Genomic DNA, 24,792 nt, shown 5'->3' with positions numbered 1-24,792 from the left:
CTCCTGGGGCACTTGGCATTGGTCACTGTCGAAAGACAGGTAGTGGGCTAGATGGACCTTTGATCTGACCCACTATGGCTGTTCTTATGTACATTGTGCTCATCCGTAACGAAATAAAGTAGAGAAAATGGTTTACATTTGTCTTTGAAAACAGTGTAATATTTAAAGCTCTTTACAAACTTTAGCCAATTAAACTTCTCAACATCCTTTGAAAGAGGTGAATATTATCACTCCCAGTTTTACAGATGGGGGAATTTCAGCGATGGATGTTGTTACGTGCCAGAGATCAGAGAGAAGAACAAACAGGATTAGAACTCATCAGTTTTTCATGCTGAGTGCAGTGCACAGATCACTGCAGTGTGTCTTTCTCTGGGGTATGACTGCTGCTGATGACACAGAGGAGCCATAGGCTCAGACTTCACCCCCCAAAGGATTTCATCAGTATTATCATGCTGTGTACTTATCCCAGCCCAATGTAACCTAACCCTTTGGCTCATAATGTACCATGTCAATGGGCCCTGAGAAGGGAAGGTATCTCCAGAGTTGCATGCCTGGCCAGAAGCAAAGTGCTCTGCTTGGTCTGCTCATTTGCCTACTACTCCCAAAATGCAGCTCCAGCTCACTTCTACTTGACAGCAGTGCTCATGTGTGAACAACTGGAACAAACTGAAAGATTTTTTGGTATTACATGTAAGTGTATCGAGTTCTTTTCTGTTAGCTTTCCAAGGCAGAATTGTGGAAGGCTTTCCCCACTTTTAGCCTCCACACTTTGCTTGTTATTGGATCACACCTACTCCTTTTATAATCAAAGTAAACTCGCCTCCACATTCTGACACATTCCGTGCGCCTGCTATTCCCTGTCCGTCGTTACTTGGGCAAGGTTCACAAGAAAGTTGACCTTCTGTGTCTTGGTATGTTCCTGGTGAGCAAGGAAGGCACTGATTATGTTCTCCACTGTAATAGGTTCCCATGCTGCAGGTAACTGAGGAAAGAAAAGCAGAATCTACTTAAGGACCTTCATTTTGATAATGTAGCTTTGCCTTCTTCGATTCACCCCACCATTACCAATGACACTTTGCAGATTTTGGGCCAATGGAACTAGGTCAATCAATGGAACTAGGTCAATTTACAACAGCTGAAAAGATTCATCCTGTATTGTTTAAACCATTAAATGATATTTTACTGCATTTGAACATTTATCAGACATATGCTTCCAAAAGAGTTAACTCAGTTTTAAAAAAATATGTTGTATTTAAAGCAAAATGCTCTTTCATAATGGATGGAGAAATAAGTGAATTTTTCATTCATAGTAGATACATGTAAGTGGTGATTTTATGGGAGTTGTAGACACAAGATCTACAGTCTGAAGACATGATCAGCTGACATAATGATGTCAAGGATTTCTCCAAAGGCAATGCATCCCATCTCATATTGTATACTTCCTGACAGTGACATGGTTTAACTGGCAACCATTCTAAACATGTACATTAATCCACATTTTCCTACTGAAAAAGGATATTTCCTTAAACATTTTATAGCATTAGGTTTATGGGGTAAAGCTTAAGGGGTTGTTAGACTATAATAGCTAAAATTTTCAACCTAGCCTCTAAATTGTAGTATGTGTGTGTATGAACCAGGTAATCAGACATCTGTCAAATCCACATTTGCAAATTCTATTCTTTTTGAATGTAAACAACTGGCTGTGTAAAAGTTAACTGAAAAATGTATAGTTGGGTTTTGAAAATTTGACCCAAAGTAACTATAGTGGTGTGGTTAGCAGGAAAAAAAGTTGTATTATTGGTGAATTAGGAACATAGTGCCGAGAACTAGAGTAAAAGGGTTAGCATCAGCATCTGGCTAAAGTCTGGCAATTTGGAAAACAGTTAAGCCAGACTATCCTTGTTCCACATAGAATTAGACCAGGCGAACCTGGTTTTGGTTTCTCTAGATTATCTAAGTATCTAACAAATTTACTATATGGCTTACTGTTGACCAGTTAATTTTAAGGGGTTTTTATTTTTGGGTGCTGTTGGTCGGAATAGAATTCCAATTTTTCTGGGACTTACCACATTTTCCATCCTGCAGCACTTGCCCTGTACTGCATGCTTCATGTCCTTCAGTAGCCTTAGCTGGCTTATGAGCCACTTCGTACTCTGTCCCAGAAAACTGAATGTAAAATTGCTGTTTGTTAATAGATTTTCTCAATGTTTTGATTGCAGTTTGCAGCTTCTGCTCCATCCTTTTCCGCACACAGTCAAGGTTACAGGTGTCTAGGTGGGAAATAAGAAGAAAACTAGAAGCAATTGAGATTCATGTTTAAGCAGAGTTGCTTAGTAAAAAATTCTCAACCAGCAAAATTCTCTGGTACTTGGTCCACTTCTCTTTATATAGCAAGTGGCAAAAAAGTTGTATTTCTTTCTTTAAATGCTAGCATCAACTGGCTAACTGGCTGAGTTGGCTTTAGGCCGTCTGAAAGGGACAGTCAAGCACTCTGTGCTCTGGCAAACTAAACTTCCCGATCCATAACTGCACATGGAGCTCTGATCTTGTCTCAATCCTAGCATAAAAAGCTTCAAGGTTGGTTCTATTGACTGTCTATAGACAGGGATATAGTAAACACATCACATCAACTGGCAGAGCTAAGCTGGCACCAAGTGAGCATACCCTGCACTGTTATGGGTCATGGCAGTGACTATTGCTACGTGGATTCCTGGAGGTATTAGTAATTGTCCTCCACAGTGTATTTCCAAGGGTTTTATCCAGTTCAGTTCTAAAAGACTCAGACAGTGGGTTCTCCATAACTCTATATGGAAATGTTATTCCATAGTTTAACAACACTCTGGAATATTGAAATATTTATGACAGCATAAATTTCTATTTGATTTTATATCATGATGAAAAGGAGTACTTGTGGCACCTTAGAGACTAACAAATTTATCAGATGCATGCAGAGAGTGGAAAACACAGTGGGGAGATTTATACACACAGAGAACATGAAACAATGGGTGTTACCATACACACTGTAACAAGAATGATCAGGTAAGGTGAGCTATTACCAGCAGGAGAGCGGGGAGGAAAAAACCTTTTGTCGTGATAATCAAGGTGGGCCATTTCCAGCAGTTGACAAGAACGTGTGAGGAACAGTAGGGGGGGAAATAAACATGGGGAAATAATTTTACTTTGTGTAATGACACATCCACTCCCAGATGTTAGACCCTGGAGAGCCCTAAACAATTCTTCCCCATCCTGAATCTTCTCCACATGGCTGCCAAAATGTAGGTATGTTGAAATACATGATAAAACATGTTTGATTTTCAGACTGGAGTTCAGCAATCTATATTCTAGGAGATGTCTTTGTAGCCGATGGTGTGAGACATCTCCTAAAAGAAAGCGGCAATGAGCCAATACTGTATCAATGAATGTATCTCTTATTAGTAGAGATGAATCCAAATCAAATACGAGGATCTAAATACCGCGGAACTTTGTAGAAGTTTGGCTCCAGATCCAATCTTTGGGCCCATCTGCAGCTATTAGCTGAATTTCATACTGCATTCTAGTCATCCTGACAGCAGAACTTCCACTGAAGTCAATGGAAGTTCTGAGTGGGGATGTGCTGTTCCATTACGGTTTGGGTAATGTGCTTTGTAGAGGGGCCTGGTGAAACAGCAGAGAGATACTGGCAACTGTTGATCACAGTGAGGCACTGCTATACAATTTCCCCACAGAACCAGAAAAGATCTTCCACACACCTGAGACTTCCTCAGACTTCATCTCCACTTCGAATTCGGCAGTGATATGGGACACTTCTTTCGATGGTGACTTGCGGCCCCGACGCTTTTTCTTGGAGGAATCACACTTGAGGTTCACAAAGGTCACCTGGCAGTTGTCTGTACAAGGGAATTGACCTCCTTTGCATAACAGAAGTGACATGGAAGAGAAATCAAGTAGCAAGGTAGCAAGTGAAAGCTGGTGTGTGATATTTCAGCTGGGTTAACATTAATGCTCTGGCAGATTTTGTAACATTCCACATGCATTGTTAGACATACCCTTATTTGTGTAATTTTTGCTTTGTGTAAGTGAGGGCAGGAAAAGAAGCCCATACAGCACAGACGATAGAATGGCAATGCTTAGCTGTGTGTTGATACTGTTTGTGTCTTTAATAATGATAATAAATATTTTCCACATACTCTGTCTAAGGCTATGGAAGCTCTTTTCAAACATTAGTTAAAAGTCAATGTTGTTATACTTAGTTTATTGATGATTAAATTAAGTCAGAGTGTTCACTTGCATAATGTCACATTACAAGAGAGAGGCAGAGCAAAGACCAAATTTAGAAGTATGGCTTCCCACTTGTGTTCTAGCCACTCGGCAACATTGTGATTCTGTTCTAGCCACTTGGCAACATTTATATTGTGATAACCATATGTTATGTTATTCACGTAACTGAAGTAGCATAGCTTAGATCGATTTACCGCAGTAGTGTAGACAAGGCATCAGTGCCACAGTAGCCTTTCCAGTGCTGTAGTGCACGACTTTACTACACCAAAGCCACCAAAAAGTATTTCATTTTGGGTATGGTATTATATTATATAATCTTATTGTGTAATCATACAATTGGTAGCATTAATTCAAGTCAGATGAAATTAGAGATACAAGGCAAATAGCTAGCAAAGTATAAAGCAAATACAGCCAAGAAAATACACTTATAATATGGACTGAAAAAGAATTTCTGTGACTTTCAAAATGGTTTTGATAGCCAAACATTATAGAAAGAAAACAACCATCATGACAAAATAGCATTTTAAGCAATAGAATAATTACTTTACTGGTGCTTTGAAAATTAGAGAGAGGAGAATATTTACATTGTAGGTTAACATAAATTATTAAATTAAATGAAAAACAATCTTCAAATCCTATTATATTATTCTATTGTTTTTATTTAGTGTTCATGTATGATTTTTTTTTAAATAAGGAAATTCCCAGACAAATCTATGTTAAAAGGGAATTAAGATTCAGAGTACATATCAGTAATTTAGAGTAAAATACAGTCCTGGGATGTTGCAATTATACCAAAACTAAGCATTGTAAACCCAGGAAATTCAGAATTAACATATTTGGACTTCTTTTAAATTTAACCGTACGGTATGGAAATACACAATTAGGGCACCCAAACAATCTTAACTCTGCCCTGCAGTGACACTACAAGGAAAAAAAAAGAAAAAACCCTAACATATCTTTAAAAATAATTTGCCATAATCTACTCAGGGAAATCTACAAAAAACTCAAACCAGAAGCCTGTAATTGATGTGCAGGTAAAGTCCCAGGTCTATCTGTTGCAAAAGCATTCCAGACTAGGACCTCAATTGATTGGAGTGGAAGGCTATCTAGTTTGTGCAAGGCAAATGCCTGTTTTGACTTCACTTGACATCTCAAAGCTATGCCTTGGTATATGTAATTAAAAATGGTTAGATTTTTTTCACTTAAAACCTCTCTTTTCTGTTCAACTTTGAAAGGGATGCTCAGGATGAACCTTTTCTGTGTTCCTATTAACAGCCTAGATTATTAAAGTGGAAACAAACAGTTCTCACAATCTACTTGCCATTTCACTATTTATGTTGTTTATTTACTTTTTGTCCTTCACTCTATTTGGGCACTCAGTCTAGAATGGTCAATCTCACTTTTGTATTTAGTCAGCGTCTCTTTCTTGATCCTATACTCACAATCGGACAACAATCCCACTCTACTGAGGTTGCAGTTACTACATGGGAATGTTTAAATTATAAGAAAGAAAAACTTTAATTAAAGAATTCATGAAAATATTTATACTCTTATCAAGATTTGTAAAAATCAAATGCTCGGACTTCATTTCTGATTTTGCTAAAATTAGAAATTATGTTTAACTCTCTCCACTTTCTTGATTCTTTTTGTAATACCATAGCCTAACGTTCCAGTATAAGGGAAGCAAACTGAAGACGGCATGGTATATTAGATTTAGATTATAAGATTTCCTGTGCAGCTGCTGTCTCTAGTGTTTAGGTACAGCCCCCAGCACAATGAGACCCCAATCCTGGCATAATAAAATTAAATTAGTAATAATAATATGTCTTGCTATCATAAATTTTCTTTTAGAAATCTAATTCTAGGAAAGAAAAACAAATTTAGCTGACATGGTGTAATTCCACTTGCCCTTGGCCAGTAGCTACCCATCTCATGGGAACTCTACCACTGACGATGCTAGAAACTTAGCAAGACCACCTGAATTCATGAGATTTCTGCCGTTTGGGGCCAATACCTGGCAAAAACAATGAAGTTTTCAGCACTGTCAATTCTAAAACCTAGCCCAATTCAGTTTGAATCTGAATCCTGGTCTGAACCTAACTAAGGTCCAAATCTGTAAACCATAACATTCTCCATCTGCACAATAATCACAAGTTAATCAAAACAAACTAAAAGAACCATTGGTGACTCTCTGCTCACGTGTTATGAGAAATGACATACCTATAATAGTTGGCTTGCCAATGTCTTTAATCTTTTCTTTGCTGCGAGGCCGTAAATGGCACTTTGCATCTTTAATTTTAAAGCGAGCTTTCTGCTTGATTGGTGGGGCTAATGAATCTGTTGAAATAAAATTAAAAGTTATAATTCCTAAGGTAGTCTTAAAGGACCCTGGCACCTATTTTTGAAATGAAGCTGTAGTCTTCTTGCAACATAAAGGAGAGACAGGACTCGATGAATCTATAACTCTTTATTTACCTTGTGTACATTCTATATGTGACTCTTGCATTTGTTTCCATAAAGCTACTTTTCCCATAAACAGATAAGAATAGTCTCAGGCCCACAGAGTCTCATCAGCCAATGAGAGTTTGTTCAGTGAGTGTGATTATACCCTGATATTCAGCGAGTGGGCAGAGATCTTAAGAAACTAACTGAACTGGCATTCTTCCTTCCAAGCTTGCCTGTGCAGTCTTGGTGGTGTTTGGCTGAATTAGTTTCTTACTCAGAATAAAACCAATTGCTGTAATTTTTCTAACTCAACTCCTGACTCCCCAAATTACTGAGGATTTGATTCCAATCTCATTTACTCTAATGTAAAATTAATTAAATGGAGTTACACTGTTGGCAGTTTAAAACTCTCTCTTGCCTATATGGCAAAAAGAACTGCCTTTAAGTAGGTTTCAGAGTAGCAGCCGTGTTAGTCTTATCCGCAAAAAGAAAAGGAGGACTTGTGGCACCTTAGAGACTAACCAATTTATTTGAGCATAAGCTTTCGTGAGCTACAGCTCACTTCATCGGATGCATTCAGTGGAAAATACTGTGGGGAGATTTATATACGCAGAGAACATGAAACAATGGGTGTAACCATACACACTGTAACCAGAGTGATCAGGTAAGGTGAGCTATTACCAGCAGAAGAGCGGGGGGGGGGGGGGGGGAGGGGGGAGAAACCTTTTATAGTGATAATCAAGGTGGGCCATTTCCAGAGTTGACAAGAACGTGTGAGGAACAGTGTGTGTGTGTGTGTGGGGGGGGAGATAAACATGGGGAAATAGTTTTACTTTGTGTAATGACAAAGTGTATATAAATCTCCCCACTGTATTTTCCACTGCATGCATCCGATGAAGTGAGCTCAAATAAATTTGTTGGTCTTTAAGGTGCCACAAGTGCTCCTTTTCTTTTTGCCTTTAAGTACTTTACTGCAGTCTGTAGCAGCTGCTGATGTTAAGTTTGCAGGACTCTGCAAACGTTGCTACACAACTCAGGATTGACTGGAAAATGTAACAGTTCCTTGCCTTTCTAGCAAAGATAACTGCCTTTGAACGACCTAATTGTAGCTGAAAAACCTAGCCCCAATCTCTCTCCTTCCCAGTCAGCACAGACTTCTTCTGATGAGAGCACTAACAGACAACACACTTCAAACCGATGCTAAGTCTCACGCATGCTCAGGAGTGCGCCACCTGCTCTTCCTGTGCAACTTATTCGTTATCTACATTAAATGTCCAATTTACATTTTAAAGGGATATCAGGCTTAGCCACCTCCCCTCTGACAGGCAGCTCAGTTTTATTGCTCTGCTTATCCACATCCCACATCAACTAAGCTCTTACCCCCACACCTCCCAATATACATTATGTATACATAAAATCTTTATTTATAAAACTGGAAAATACAACCAGAAGATTAATCAAGTCTCCATTCAAGGAAAATAGGCAGTGAAATATCTAGCGTCTTGAAAACTTAATATCAGCAGATGCTTATAGTTAGTTGTCTGATGCTTCCCATTCTAACGTCCTGTTTTCAATTGCTTATAACTTAGCTGCACTTTAACCACTGGGGCTGAAATTTTCTATGTGGGATGTCTGCCTCAGGCTGGCTTATTTTGAAAAGTTTTAGCAAAAATAGTTCAGCCATTTTGGAGAACAAGATTAAGGAAAAATATATTTGCCCATGTTAAGCAAAATTCTTACAACCATTTTGTTGAGAAGCTCTGGCACCTCCATGCTCTGAAGCTCGGATTTAAAATTTAGTGCGAGGGTGGGGGAACACCCTGGTGCCAAGAGTGTGCCTTTTATTGCCCTTGTGAAAATTTGCCCAAATTTGGCCACCTTACAAAATGCAGTTTGCACGTGCTCAGTTAGAGACCTGTAGAATTTGGCAGCTACATTCTCAAAAATTCCATCCTCATGAACATGGTCCAACCCCTCAAAACTCCTATATGTCAACTGGACTGTTCATGTGCCATACCCCCGCAACTGACTGAACATATTCCTGCCCAGGATCACTGGAAACAATAGTATGTGATCACGTAGCTAAAGATGGGAATCCTAATGGATATTCATAAGGGGGCCTAAGGGCTTGCACAAACAACCTTAATTCTGGCATTTCCTAACTTTTGAGTGCTCAACTTTCAACCCTAACATTCTTTTAAAATACTTTTTTGGATGTTATTTATATGTTATATATCTATCAATATCTAGATATATCAGAACTACATGTGCACACACATGAATTGTGTAGTACATACCTGCACAACTGGGAAGTGTTGTGTTGCGTTTCTGCTGGGCTTTGCCTTGCTGTACTGGAACTCCACAGCTCAGTGTGTAACTATTCTCTGAATCTGAACAGAAATGAAAAGGTGGATGCAGAGTGAGGCATATGCAAAAAATCCTTTCTAACACATTTCCCTCACTCTTCACTAATCAGCACTAACACGCAATTTTTGAATAATCACATCAATTATCAACTTTGTGTGTCTGATTAACATTTGAAAGGGTTGAATGGACACAGACTTGGGTTTGCCAAAGTCTACCTGTTTCCTGTTGTTGACTACAAACTTTATGTTCTTCTATCACTGGAATTCCACATCTTATACACAAGGGGGAATGCTAACCATGAATCATTTAAGGGCAATGATCAGCAAATACTTTATTGCATTTGTACCTCACAGTCACTGGGCTTTGCTAATCTCACTTAATTCATAAATACACTACATGCTTTACTGAGTAATTCTAATTTCAGCATTTTGATGGAACTTTTAAAAGAAAAATATAAAACACGTAGGGCCATAAATAGGGCTTATTCACTGCATGGTCAAAACTGTGCATTTGTGTGCGCAAATTAGGTACAGAGTTTCACCTATCTCTGCTAGACTGATAATAAAACTAGAATCTCTGCACAGCATTTAATAGTACCAAAAGCAAATACAAAAGGACCATATTGTATATAAATCTTTGAAGGGGAGAGAGAAGATATAGGAATAGTTAATATTAAATTAAAAAAAACCTATGTAGCGAACCGGAATCTGTAGTAAGTGATACAGCAAAATATAGGCAAAAAAGATGAGGTAACTGGTAGTGCATGTATAATTGAGACGCAGCCGGACTAGTTTTGTAACAGTTGATTCTAGCCTCATAGTTGATGTAGCAAATAACACAGTTAAGGATGTGTTTGTTGCCATGCAGTTTATTTTCAGTCTCAAGTGTAGGAAGCCTTCCGCCACAAAACTAGATCTGATCGAGAATGTCCATTTGTTGTATGTGTCTCAGGATAAAGTTAAGTTGAGGTAAGTGCTCTGTTCAGCTCATCCCATTGCTCTGCCAAGTCCCTGTGTGAGCAATGAAATTCTTTGCTGTTTGGCCCTGGAGTTTAAGTTGTTCATTATGACCTACAATACCCTAATTAGCCTGGAACTTGCCTGAGACCTCCTTTCTTTCCATGCCATATTGCCACTGTTGGGCTGCTGGCAGGGTGTGTGCATGAGGGCCCCGTTTCTTTGGAATTCACTCCCCATCCTTGTCCAACTACCCAACTAGGCTGACTTGAAGGATATAAGGTACAGTCCATCTTTCTAAGCAGATATCTGGGGAGGGCTGAGGTGGCTCTACTGCTCTTGTGAAGAGCTGGCTGGAATTTGCTGAAATTAATGATTTCGTTTGTTCAAGTTTCCGGAATTTGCTGAATTGATACTTTAATTTAGTCAAGTTTCTCATTAGCATTGTATCCTAGATAATGCATTAGTCCTTCACAGCCTGTCACTATTTTTTAGTACTTCTTTTAGTGGTTTTTCAAATGTCACCTATATTTAATTAAGTAGGGCTCAATCCTGAAATGAGAATTGGGGGTGCTTAGCAAGTCACAGGATCAGGCCCTTAGAGCGGGCTGTAACAGTCTTCAATGAACATTTGCACATGTACTTTAATCGGCAAGTAATATTTTCCCCCTTGTATTTGTTCACAGTAAAAACTTAATGAAAGCGTTATGAATACAATAAAAGAAAAAAGAAAACAAGGTCTCCTTATGTGCAGAAGTAGATATGAAAATGCGACATTGTACCAACCTGGAACAAAAAGTGTCTTGGAAGGGCATGACAAAAAGCAGCTCTCTATTCCTCCTGATTTACTACAGATGAGTTGAGCCTTAGGAGCTGGTTTGGCATTTGGGAGGCATTTCACCATCTCTGAGGAAGAAGAAATTAAAAAAAATCAGCCTGACAGCCTTAATAGACTGCTCCCTGGCCACAGCGAACCATCATATTACTAGCAGAGAGAGGCATGAGCACTCATCCATGTCCAAGCATCCCGAAGCTTTGTGTATGTTGGGGGGAGAATATCTGGCATCTGAACTTGGATCTGGACTTAAAGTTTGCGCCTGGCTCATATCTTTATAATAAGCTGAGCCCAAATTCTGCATCAGAAAATCCCCCAATACTGGAATGCTCCAAATCCAGATCTAGATTTTGAAGCTCGGGTGCACTGCCCATTATTAGAGCAATTCAGTGCAAAATCTAGTCACATAAGTGGGCGGGTAATAGTATTCATATGAGATCCCTTGCCTTTCTTTCAGTAATATTACCCTATTCATGGTGTACCATGGCTCCCACTGCAACAACAAACAGGGGAGTCACTCTCACTAAAACTTTTTTATTGAAATTCTTGACAGAGTAGTGTTTCCCATTTCCCATCTCCAGCTCTCACTGACTATGCTCCCAGCACCTCTTTCTTTTTAATTCCAGCCCTCAACTTCTTCATCTTGGAATAGAAAACCTCCAAGAGGGCTGAGATGCTTCAGGAAGTGCTAGGGGTGAGTCAAGCTTCCCTCTGAACCAATGCCCCAGCACAATGTTTTGAAGAGACACTGTGCTACAGAACAGGACATATTTCAGATGACACCCAAATAGAAGTTCTGACCACTTCGTATCAGTGTAAGTACCCCTGGCACGTGCTTTTAGACAAGTGTAACTCTTGTGCTCTGGAAGCATGCCAATAAATTGTAATTCCTACCTAAATCCCCCCCCACCCCCGCCAGTTTCTTTACAGGAGACAGGCAGAGTCTTCTGTAGTGTTTAGTTTAATAACTGCTAATTAAAGTTTCATTTGAATAAGGTATTCCTCATTTCCCGTCCTGAACTGTTATGCAATTTTACTGTGAGCTGTTGAACAATTTCTGGGATTCAGCGCAGAAGTGACTGCATGTCAGTAATGGATTAAGTGACCCTATTAAAGGATTTAAATTGAAATCCCTTGAGATGGAAGGAACTATTTTAAACATAAATCATTATTATAAATGTAAATTACGGTTATGTGCATTTCTCATCTGTAGCCACTAGGTGTCATCAGTATCCACACCAACGTTATGATACCTAAACACTTTTCTTTTGCTCTCTTTTATAACCTATATTTTGTTTGAACTAAGGAGTTGAAGGGTTGTTAGGCCCTTCTTCAAGCAGATACTAAAGGGTAAAGTGGGTTTTCAAACTACATCAAGTTTTTGTACGGCTAATCTTGCTTAAAACCTACACAAAATCAGTGGGGACATATATGGGTATGTGTACACTGCCATCAGAGTGATGACTGTGGCATGGGTTGGAATACCCATGCTGACATGGCTAAAAATAGCAGTGAAGATACAGCAGCACCAACCCCGATGCAGGCTAGCAATGTGTGTACTCACAGGATCCCTGGTGGGATTGCACAGCTAGCTCTGAAGCCCGTGCTGCTGCATCTTCACTATTATTTTTAACCCTGCTAGCTAGAATAAAGTTAGCACAGGTATATCAACCTGTGCTGCAATCAATGTAGCCCTATGTCTCTGAGGCCACTTTCTCCTGATTAGTTTCCTGACACACCTCATTCGACGGTTCTTGCTTTATAAGATCCCATTGGCTGAACCCTGCTTTCCTTCCTGCTGGTCTCCAACACCGCAACTATACTGCTTTGTGTGCTTTGGCACTGTGGGCCTAGAAGTTCACCACATAACAGCAGCGACTGGGAGTTTTGAACTGCAGCATCAAAACCCAGTGGAATGACAGCCATGCCAGTCTGGGATCCACCCGTGCTAGTCTGCCAGGTTCAAAACTAAGCAGGACCCAGATAAAATATACCAATTAAAATGGATTAGTTGAACAATCTTGGCTGGCTTGTGTTGAGTAAAATGGGACCACGGGTTAGAGCAAGGGTCCTGGGACTGAGTCCGGATATCTGCATTATATTGCTGGCTTCACTGATCTATTTTGTAAATGTTTGTAAGTCCCTTCAACCTCTCTTGATTTCTGAATCTGGAATAAGGGAATAATCATACTTATCTCCCTCACAGGACTGTTTTGATGCTTAATTGAGTAAAGTTTGTAAGACACTGAGATCTCCAGACTGAGAAGATTATAGAATACAAACTGTTACTATTGAGCAAAAGAGGATTCTGTAGCTTGAATGTTCATGAGTTACTTAGCATTCACTATCATTAGATCGTCTCATCCTCCGCCTCCCGATGCTCATATATTCTCAGGTTGTAACAGTAGTTTATAACATAGTTTTCGGCACACTATACTGGTAAAAAACAAGGAGATCAGCAGAAAGATTATGCTCATAGTAATCCTTGTTAGAAATATAGGGAAGAAATCTTTGTCCAACAAATAATGATGGACAACATCAGTCAAGAAGGATGTTTTATTTTTAGTCTTCCAACAAAGTATTACAAAGAATAAAGAAAAATTTATGACTATGAAAATACTCTTAACAGAGCCTTTTATTGTGGGAACAATTTTTATTCTATAAAATGAGGGGGAATACAATACAATATATTATTGGTGTAATTATATACTAGATCTCAAAAGATTATCATTCCTGTTGTTAGTTTATGGCTCAGTTCTGAGGACTAGTTTGTACACTGGCAGGCTGACAATCTAGATGATCTAGAAAGAATTTTCCATCTCTAGTTCCTGTAACAATACTTAGCTTTTATACAGCACTTTTCTTCCATACATCAGAAAGAACTTTACAAAGAAAAGTGGGGAAACTGAGGCACAGAATGGTGCGGTGACTTGGCTGTGATCACAGAGAAAGCCAGGGGCAGAGTTGGAAACAGAACACAATTCCCTCATTTCCAGCTCAGTGTTTTATCCACTTGACCAAACTGCCTTCCCTAGATAGATGGGTAGATTCTATAAAGTAAACTTCCTTATCTATTGTTCTATCTGGCTATCTATACATGCTTGGCAATTATATTAATTCCTAGCAGTTTTAAATCTAAACACAGGTTTGGGTTAAATGATTTCTAAAATGTCAGCTCCATCATTTAAAAAAATATAATTCCTATGACATTGGCAGAAGGGGGCAGATGACGTCTGTTTTGTATGATAGGGAAATATTGTGGAATGTCAACACGACTTCACTTTGTTATTCTTCAATGTTTTTATTAGCTATCCATCTCTGTGCCTTTTCCTTAGGCATTTCCTGTCTTATAAGGCAGTTGAGTCACTGTACTTGAAGCATAGTGGCATTTCATGCATCAGATATACTGAACTCATATTACACTTTATTTTAGCCAAAAGGCCAAGGAGCAGTCAGGCAGCTGGGAAGAATCTCTGTTTTCAGAGGTGTCTAGGCTGGCTTCAAAGATCCACTCTGGAATGGAAGTGGGAAGACAAGATCTCAGTGCAGGAGTGATGTTTGGCCATAATCCTGCAAACACGAATGCATGGGAGTAGTCTCGTAGGGAGATTACTCAGAGGAAGTTATACACGTGCCTAAGTATTTGTAGTTTGTTCTTTGGTGTGTGTATGTAAATTCTTCTCCTCACAAAGTCTGCTCTGTTATTTTAAATAATAAAAAGTATAACAAAACAAAACAGCCCCAAAGGCCAGACTAGTGTCTCTATGGCTTGTGGCCTCAGGCATTCATGGTCAACCTTTTCTTGGAGAGACTTCCCCTAGGGACAAGAGGAAGTTCAGGCTATGTGTCCATTCCATCACTGACCTCTGTCAATTAATGCTTATTAGTGTTAGCGGTGGTTGCCATTTTTGTGATGTGGACATGTCCTTTAGAAACTGATAGGATATCATCAATTGATATCACACAGGCCACCACAGAGCCTTCAATAAAAACAATCTTTAGGGTTATAATGTGCTGCTCTTTTAAACACATGGCAGACCCTGTGGTCCTCACTAAGCCAGAACACTGACTGGAGTAAGTGGGTGTTTTGGCTGAATGAGGAGTGCAGGAGCAAGCCCAAATATAGCTATCAGAAGATGCTCAGGTAAAAAGAGTTTTACCATTGTTAATGATAGGTTAACCTAACGACACACCCACCCACTTCAGAAATATGTAAATCAAATGAAAATACGTTTAAGAGATCGTGCCAGAAGACTTTGTCCCAGCACAGCAGCTTCTGTTGTGTTTAAAATTAGACGCATAATGCTGCAAAACACAAGAAAAAGACGTGGATGTGGCTGTAATAGAAGTTTATCATGGAGTACCTGACTACACACACTGAGTGTCAGACTCCAATGTGGTCCATCAAAAATAGGTTTCTATTTCTGACCTTTCCAAGTTATTGTACCCAAGTGGAAAACGGGCAAGACACAATCACATGAAAGTAAAAGTTACTCACTTACCAACACAGTCCTTTTTATTCCAGTGTAGCTTCTTTCCAGGTGGACAGACGCACTCATAGCTCCCCATTGTATTAATGCACCCATAGTCGCAGCTACCGTTGTTGATGCTACATTCATCGACATCTGAAAATATATTTAAACAGGTCAGTATAGTATTATACACTATGTAATACATACACATATATTGTGTACTAAACACATACTGCGCATAAGCCCGTATGTCTCTATTATACATGTCATATAGATGTGTATTCATATCATAATTATATATAAATATGTATAATGCAGACAGCAAAACATTTTAGTGCAAAGAATATCTGAGTATCCTTATACAGACACTCACACAGCCCCTAATCCTGAAAAGACGTATGCATGTGCTTAAATTTACTTACTATAACTGGTCACACTAAAATTCATGGAATTACTCACAATACATAAAGCAGATGTGTAACTCACTGCAGGATTGGAACCACAATGCATATTGTACGATACTGATAACTTCAAAGCAGTACATCTCTGTGAGATTTAATCATTTTGACTTATCAGAAAGATACATTATTCACAATGTAAGTTGTATAATATAGAGGAACAGAACTTATGTTTTAAAAGATGGATTACGATTAAGGGAGAAAATACATATTTGATGGGAATGGGTATATTAAGCATAATTTGTTTAGTCTACTGCTCAGATGGTATTAATGAAAAGAAGGAGTCTTGTTATAGCAGGCAAAGCAATTACCAAAAATGTGTCAACTGATATTCCAGTAAAAGGCTTTAAACTTTAGAAATATTTGTTCAGAATTAAGCATTACTTGTTTAATTTACTCAATCAGCGTTTATGTAAGATTTCATTTATATCCTGAAATAATACACAGTAAAAATATTCAGTGCTGTTGCAGCCATTGCCTGTATGAGCTTGAAAATAGACCCAGCTTTGAAATTAATTCAGTGATCATAATGTATGGTTGTTCCTAGACAAAAAAGTAAGTTTGATTTTGGCCAGTATAAACCCATTATTCTGCAGTCATAAGGTAGTTAACAGTATATTCAGTGCTGTGTTGCCAACTCTCATGATTTTATTGCAAGTCTTGTGCTATCTGGTGTTTTTCTTCAAGCCCCAGATGTTGGAATCAAGAGACTGCATGAAAATCTTAGCTTTCATTTTTTTTAAAAAGTAAAGTTTCTAACCTCCATGGTTGTAAAGAAAAGCTGAGAAATATGAAGCAACTATGCCATAGAGGCTTAGAAAAAACAAACAACCCTGTCTCAGGAGATTTTTCTAAATTAATAATTGCATGATTTTGTAGGGCCTGACACAAGATTTTTGAATGTTTGGGGTTGGCAATACTCAAAAGTGAAATGCCAGCTCCCTGGCTCCCTGCCTGCCTGGAAGGCTCTTGTCAGTTTCACTTTTTGCCAGTAAAGCTGAGAAAAACTTTCCTTGAGGGCTGTGGAGGCTGCACGCCCTGACTCTCTGTTTCTTCCCAGCTTCAGGAACTGGAGGGGCAGAGAGCTCTGGAGTGATCTGACTCACCTGCGTGGCAGTGGCTTTCTGCCTTTCTGGCCCTGGAACTGGGGGGAAGGGTGGATGGGGAGTCTGGGCACCCCAGCTCCCTGCATTTCCAGACTGGAACAGGAAGGTTCATGTCAGTTTCACAAAGGAAATTTCACAAAGGAAATTGACAAGATCCTTTCAGGAGAGCAGCTGGGAAGTTGAAAAATTCTGTTTTGGTTCTTCTGAAGTGGAATTTCTCTCAAAACCCTTCCCATGAAAAATTTAATATTTTGGAATTTTGACCCAACTGGGGATGAACATTTTTCAAAAACATTATTTTTTTTTTGGGAAGGGATTTTTATTTTTATTTTCTGGCCAGCTCCAAAAAAGACGCCTGGTTTTAAAGGTGCTGGATACTTGTAGCTTTTGTTGACTTCTATAGGCCTACTTGCATGAGTAACTACATATTGTGAGGAGGGTTTGCACAGTCAGGCAGTGTCAGACTAAGGGTTATGAAAAATATACACTTTTAGTACAGATGGCTTTTCTGTAACATATGCTTCTAGCAGAGCTCCAGTGAGAGCAATAAGGGTTGTGCACGCAGATGGAGGGCATGCTATGGCCCATAATGCGGTGTGACAAAGCTCTGTCCTTGCCTCTCTGGGTCCTGCGTTTCCTGGTGGATTTTGCTAGCCTCAGAGGCTCACTGTGACTCTCCACATAACCCTTCTCTCTCTAGAGACAAGGGTCACAGTCTACTGAGGCATTTTCATCATAAGCCAGCGAGGGAGGTGAGGAGAAGTTATCCTTCCTCTCTGTTGTCTCCAGTCTCAGTGATTAATCGGGGGCAAGGGGCGGCCCGGGTCCACCCTCTACTCCAGGCTCCAGCCCAGGGACCCTAATAGTATCAGCTATGGTAGCTGACCTTTTAGAAACATGACATGTATAATTCCCTGGGCTACTTCCCCCACAACAGCCCTCACTTCCTCAGGCTCCACTTCACCCTTACCTCAGGGCCTCCTTCCTTGTGCCCGATATGGTGTGTACTACTCAGTCTCTCCAACAGTACAACTTCCTCCCACAGCTCCTGACATCCACACCCACCTGACTCACTGGGAGGCTTTTAACTAGCTTTAGCCAGCCCCTGACTGGCTTCAGGTGTCCCAATCAACCTAGCATTCTCCCTGCCTTCTGGAAAGTTCTTAATTGGCCCCAGGTGTCTTAATTGACCTGGAGCAGCTGCCATTTCACTTATCCTGGTACCAGGGATTTGTTTAGCCTGGAGCTAATATATCTATCTCCCACTACTTTTCTATAGCCATCTGGCCTTGCCCCGTCACATTGGGCACTCCCTTTCATTATTAGATGCTACTAAAGAGAGAGAGAAAAAATAAGACTGAACTAGTTTGGAACAAATAGAATCCTGCCAATTCCCTGCCTCAGATAATACAAATTAAAAAGTTTATTAAGAACCAAACTTGAATTGAACCTTTTTGAGGTTCTGAAATATTTCCCCCAAGTCGTCTGAACTTTGATTTCTGCTCTGTGACACATGGACTATACCCACCATGATTTATTTATTCTATCATAAACATTCTTCTCCAGGAACAGGTTAAACCTAATGACATAGGTCTGAGCTGCAAAGGTCTGAACAAGGGTAGATTCAGATCTGAGATTTTGGTTCTGCCCATTATGGAAATAAGGCCAGCCATGATATTTGGATCTGAAATCAGTCTTGCCCAAAGTTTATGGGTATTTGGATCTAGGGTTTGGGTCATGACCCATCCCTTATTAAAATACAAATGGGGCCTCTTTCAACCAAAACTTTGGAGTCTCCAGAAAATATGCATCTCCTCTTCACTCCCTAACTGGCATAGATCCTCACAGCCCTCAGATCTGATCTTGCTTCTACAACTCCTCTCAAGTGGACTCTTCTTCCCAGTTCCTCCGCCCAGATGAACTCCTTGTACTTCTCTCACCCAGTTCCTGGATAGTTTTGCTATCTCATTAATTTACAGCATACATATGCTTTGTCCTCCTAGATAAATAAGACATGGATATCATAAGTGGAGGTCTCAGTTTAACCTCACAAAAGCTGGGGAATTCACAATTCAGACAGAAACAATGGGTCAAATTCTGCCTCAGTTACTCCTGTATATATCAGCTTCAAACTGAGTTGTATGATCATTTAATCAACATCAGAATTTAACCCAATATCTTTGGTTTGCCCCATTATCCATTACCAGTGACAGACCTTGCTAGTAATATGTGGGGGAAAATCTTACATACAGTATTCATATACCTCAGAATGGTGAACTCTTAGAGCCAGATTCTGCTCTCAGTAACTCCACTGAACTAAATGGACTTATCCTGGTTTTATGCTGATCAGCGTGTGACTGAGAGCAGAATCTGTCTCTGAACACTTTGCTTTCGTGGGTTTAAAATTAGACCCTTAAGATTATCTGAATATGCTTTTGTTTATAGCTTAATACACATTTTACTCAGCTTACACTTTGCATAATGTCAGGGTACCCTGGCAAAAACACCAAACTCTATTTTCAAACAAAACTTATTAGTTTTAAAGTAAAAAGAATGAATGGAAAATTCCTTTTGAACCTCAGTCTTTTCTAACTTTAATTTAGATTTAAGGCTGTAGGATGGAACGAATGGACTCTCATATATTGTGTGTTTACACTGTATTTTTATAATGCTGATCTGATTAGTTAAAAGCATCATTCAGAAGAAATACACTTAACATGTTCCACAAGAAAAACTATTGTTTTCCTTTGACCAGTATTTTTAAATGTTCAGGTAGGAGACCACAGAAATGCCTCAGAGTATGTCTGTGTTGCAGTTAAAAACCCGCAGCTGGCTTGTGACAGCCGACTCGGGCTCATGGGGCTTGGGCTGCGGGGCTGTTTAACTGCAGTGTAGACTTCCAGGCTTGGGCGGGAGCCCAGCTCTAGGACCCTGTGAAGTGGGAGGGTCCCAGAGCTCAGACTGCCATTAAACATACCCGCAGCCTGAGACCCATGAGCCCGAGTCGGCTGGCACAAATCAGCTGCGGGTGTCTAACTGCAGTGTAGACATGCCCTCAGAGCGATGGCCACTGTAGTGGCAAAAAGTTATGTACTGTGATACAGCTGCTGCGCAGTGGACTTAAATTCAAAAGTGGACATGAAATTCTCCATTCCTGACCATGCTGAGGTTGTTCCTATAGCAAAATTTATACAGTACATGCTATGTGAGAAAAAATGGCCACATGGCTATGATGCTGTCAAAACACCTTGTCAGATGATCTGCCAAACACCACTAGAAATTCCGTACCCTGATCCAAATTACCAGCAGTTATGAATTAGATGTAAGAGATCGGTGTGTTTCATTAAGCATGGGACTGGGAATGAGTACACCTGATTTCTAGTCCTGACTCAAGAAACCTTTAGCAAGTCACAGAAGCTATATGCCTCAGTTTCCCCATTTATAAAATGGGGATTCTACTAACTTTTCTAACTCGAAGAGGAGGATTAATTAGATAATGTACGTAAAATGCTTTGGACAATATTTTGAATGTGGACAATATTTTGTAAGTGCTACGCATTAATAGCGAGGGGCAAAGGGCCAGATTTAAATTAACCAACTAATTAAGAATACATTGAAGGTAGACTGATATAAATGGGGTGTTTTTATTTGTTTAAAAACAACAGAACTATTATATGTAATGATGTAAGTAAGAATACCATCCCTCTCCTATACCTTTGTATGTTGCTTGTCATCTGAGGTCCTGATCCTGCAAATACATGTATGATTCCCATCATGGGTTAAAAAGAGTTAAAGGCCAGTGAGCCATATTTATTAAAGAGTTAAAGGCCAGTGAGCCATATATATTACATCTGTGCTGCAATTAATTAGTTGCTTTTCAGACAACAAGGGCAGGACTAAGATGAGTCAGGTGACACTTGGGCCTTATAAAAGGCAGAGAGAGTTCACAGGGATGAGAAAGGCTCCTGGAAAGAGTCTAGAGCTAGGGTCTGCAGGAGACCAGAAGCTCAGGAAGACTCATTCGGAGGGAGCCAGTGCTCAATACTGGAGCAGGGGAGAAGACTCCACAGTAATCCCAGAAAGGGGAGTGGGAACAGAATGGAGAAGATGGGCTGATCTGCAGGGACTTTGGGTGTTACTTAGACTTTTTTGTTACACTGAATTAGATGCTTCTCAGCTGGAGGGCTGTGTCATCCACAAAGGCAAATGGTCTTCAGGGGCTGGCTAGGATGAGGACCCCTGCCAGAAGAAGCTCTGTGATAGAGAATACTTGCAGGAGTGAACATAATTTCTTACAGCAACTTTCCCATTGTGGAAAGCTATCTGCAGTGTTGTTATAGTCATGCTGGTCCCAGGATATTAGAGAGACAATGCATAGGTGTAGTTTGACTGCAATATTGCGGGGGGGAAGGGGGCAAAGTGCGCATGCACACGCACGCACACACATGTGTATGCTGAAGGCAGTTCCCTTGGCTCACTGGCTCTCTGCCGCCACCTGCAGTGGTACTGGGAAGCCGGTGCTGGGGGGAACAGGCCGGCTTAACAGAGGAGCCCCAGCTGCAGTGTCACTGCTCTGGTGCTGCTGCAGCTGCCTCCCTGCTGGGGCTGGGGATGTTGCTGCTGCCGAGGGGATGCCACATGCCGGGCTCCTACTTCTCCCTGCCCATTCTCATATCCTGTTTCTTTCCCATCCCCCTTCCTGTCCCCACTGTCCCCTGCCCCATCCCATCCCCTTCTCTTCCTCCTGCCCTATCCCACTGTCTCTACCTCTTTCCCCCAGCCCCTTCCCCACCTCCTATATGCTCCCCCCTCCTCCCCCCCGGGCAGATACTCACATGTACAGGAAGCAGGCAGGCACTAGGACTCAGGAGGCGGCATCCACCTGCCGAGGCAGAGGCCCGTAGAGCAGGGGAAAAGCTGGCCCATCCCGCTCCCCGCGAGCCAAAACATGCTGGGGTGGGGGGAGAGGTGCAGCGTGGGAATGACAGAGCCCCCATCCCAGGCAAACCGAGCAGAGCAAGCCCTGAAGGGCAGCTTGGCGCTCACAGAAATGGGGCAGGGGAAATGGCACATGACCCCATGTGACACCCCCTCACACACACCTTGCCTCTGTGTGTGGGGGCAATATCCCTCCACACCCCGCCAAACTAGGCCCAAGGAGACAAGGTGGGTGAGGTAATATTTTTTACTGGACCAATTTCTGTTGTTAAAGAGACAAGCTTTCAAGCTACACAGAGAAGACTTGAAGAAGAGCTCTGTGTAATCTCGAAAGCTTGTCTCTTTCACCAACAGAAGCTGGTCCAATAAAAGATATCACCTCACCCACCTTGTCTCTTTCACATGGAAGTTAGTCATGGGTGCAAATGGTTGCAGGGTCAGGGCTTTAGGCTGCAAGTTCTTCAGGGAGGGGACAATGTTTTCCTGTGTGCTTGCAAAATGCAGCACACAATGGTGTCACAGTCCTGCACTGTGATCCAGGAGGGAGGACTGTTGTGTCCATGTGGAGGCTCATTGACGTTAGTGAGGCTCCATGGAGATGCAGCAGTCAGCTCGCATGGATAACGATGGAGGATGATAGTCTAAATTGGGGCCTTTGGATGCTACGGCAACAGAAATGATGGATGGTCATTTTTATAGTTACACTCTTGTCCCAGGAATATCTAGGCAGATTTGAGGCTCCATATTTTTGGTCATACCTGGCTAGGTTTATTTAGCTTTAATCTGATGTCCACAGTCTTTGCAAGGCAAATATCCTTGGCTCAGTAGATGATTACACAAAACAAAAATAAATATGTTAAAATCAGTCTCCAAACCTCCACAGTGTGTCATGCCGTACAGGGTGTAGCCTTTGTGACAGAGACATTCGAAACTTCCTGGGTAGTTGATGCAGGTCTGGTCACAAGTCCTTTCGAATGAGCACTCATCTATATCTGAATTCAGAGCAAATATTTTTAAAAAGTCAGAATGCAGTTATTCCAGACGGATGGAATTTAATTCTCTCAGTCACAGCACCAACATTATTAATAAACTGCCTGAGACATTACAAAGTAAGATCTTAATCAATTATCAGCTTAGTTTTCCTACAGTTTTAGGAAGAGAGGATTCAAGGTACAGGGAGGAAGGAAGGAAAGAACTTTGTAGAATAAAACAGTATGTCTGCAATATACATTTTTCCCACTAGGTGACACCATTTAACCTCTGATAGCATATCAAACCTCACAAACATGAGATGCATATTCAGATTGTCTCTTCTGTTCTTCATTTTATGAGAGTAATTAACAGCATTGCATGACATTTCTGCTCCATCACAGAGCACACAACAATCAATAAGGAGCAGTAGGCATGATTTTTTTTTTAAACAATGCTGAACTGAGCGAAATAAAGATACACTGAATAGAAAGTACCACAGAAAAGATATTGTGTTATAGACATTTTAAACAGCAACATATGCAGGATGGCAGCGATTTTTCAAGAGTGAATTTCAGAAGCAAATCTATCACCTGGAGTCATGTTTTTTTCCTAAAATCTGGTTTAGAGGAATGTTTTTTAAGTTAAAAGGTCAGTTTAATAAAATGTGCTTGTTTGAAGGTTTTAATTTAAATGAAAGAAAAATAGCATTCCTCCAATGTATTGAAATGTATAGGAATTGGGTGGTGCCCTTTTAAATAGTTTGTGAGCCTGCTGGTAGTCCTCACTGTGTTCTGTGTTTTAGAAACCAGTCAGAAACCAGCAGCAGTGTACATATATGTCACTAGGCCTTGTATGTTGTGTCTATGTAGGAACCAGTAAACACCCAAGAATATTAGTGAGCTCAAAAACTGTTCATGGGGATACTACCCAATGCCTATGCACTACAAATATTTATATATTTTGATGTGTAATGGACAGTTCTAGGCCTGCTCTTGCTAACACTTATTCAAGGGCTTATACACAAGGCATGCAAATATGCCCATTGAAATTAAGCATTTATGTAAGTATTTACAGGGTCAGGGTTTTCATGACTGTTTATGACCAAGTTTCTAATGCTATAAAAATTTATATTTCATGTGATATTTATACAACTCTTTCAATGTGTTGAACATATACATGCAAAGATAATGCACAGAAAAATTAAGTGAACAAAATAAAAAGTATCCATACAGGTAAATACATAATATAAAGTGAAATACACTTGAGATGTAAGAAGACCTGAAATCCTCATTTTTGTGTGTGTGTGTGTGAGACACTCTCCCCATAGGTTTCAGAGTAGCAGCCTTGTTAGTCTGTATCCGCAAAAAGAAAAGGAGGACTTGTGGCACCTTAGAGACAAACAAATTTATTTGAGCATAAGCTTTCGAGAGCTACAGCTCACTTCATCTGATGAAGTGAGCTGTAGCTCACGAAAGGTTATGCTCAAATAAATTTGATAGTCTCTAGGGTGCCACAACTCCTCCTACTCTCCCCATACAATCAAACCAAAAATGGTGATTTCAGGTTTTCCTTTTTCTCATGCATCCTTCATTTTTTGTTATGAGTTTTCTTGTTTGTTTTTTTCCTTAAATGTGTTTGCTTTCTAAAATTATTTTCTTGGGGTTATATTTGTAGCTTTGGGAATATTTAATGATTTGAATATATTTTAAAAATGGCAACTGTTTTCCCTAAATAAATAATGCATTTATAAGTACATTTGGAAGCCACCACTACAGCTGAAGTTTAAAAGAATTAAAATTCAGAAGAAGCCAAATAATACATTTTAGTTTCATTCATGTATGACAGTATCCAGGGTATGGTACCACTGGAAATCCACAAGGACCATTCATAGTTGGCCTCTGACTTACTTTGGAGATCTCTTTTTAAAGACAAAACCAAACCAAACAAAAACTCCTCATATTCCTT

The 24,792-nt window shown here is 40.2% G+C and overlaps 1 protein-coding gene across 9 annotated transcripts in view; it reads right to left on the bottom strand.

The window, feature by feature from the left end:
* The window catches only part of SCUBE1 (signal peptide, CUB domain and EGF like domain containing 1), a 304,131-nt gene that overhangs the window by 35,396 nt on the left and 243,943 nt on the right, over window positions 1-24,792 (bottom strand). For 6 of the 9 annotated variants that reach the window (XR_006287903.1, XM_043538048.1, XM_007061754.4 and 3 more), the window contains 8 exons: window positions 22,731-22,847; window positions 15,384-15,506; window positions 10,833-10,952; window positions 9,021-9,113; window positions 6,499-6,615; window positions 3,750-3,908; window positions 2,067-2,270; window positions 821-982 (listed from right to left, as the gene is read on the bottom strand). Coding sequence is in view for 8 of the 9 variants with exons in the window: in XM_043538048.1 (XP_043393983.1) it covers window positions 821-982; window positions 2,067-2,270; window positions 3,750-3,908; window positions 6,499-6,615; window positions 9,021-9,113; window positions 10,833-10,952; window positions 15,384-15,506; window positions 22,731-22,847 (1,095 nt within the window). In the remaining variant the exon portion in view is untranslated. The remainder of the gene's footprint in view (window positions 1-820; window positions 983-2,066; window positions 2,271-3,749; window positions 3,909-6,498; window positions 6,616-9,020; window positions 9,114-10,832; window positions 10,953-15,383; window positions 15,507-22,730; window positions 22,848-24,792) is intronic. The other 3 variants (XM_043538046.1, XM_043538060.1, XM_043538091.1) reach the window with 1 other exon arrangement.

Source organism: Chelonia mydas, chromosome 1 (genome assembly GCF_015237465.2).
Source record: "Chelonia mydas isolate rCheMyd1 chromosome 1, rCheMyd1.pri.v2, whole genome shotgun sequence".
Taxonomy (NCBI): domain Eukaryota; kingdom Metazoa; phylum Chordata; order Testudines; family Cheloniidae; genus Chelonia; species Chelonia mydas.
This window is presented reverse-complemented; position numbering and strand designations above follow the sequence as displayed.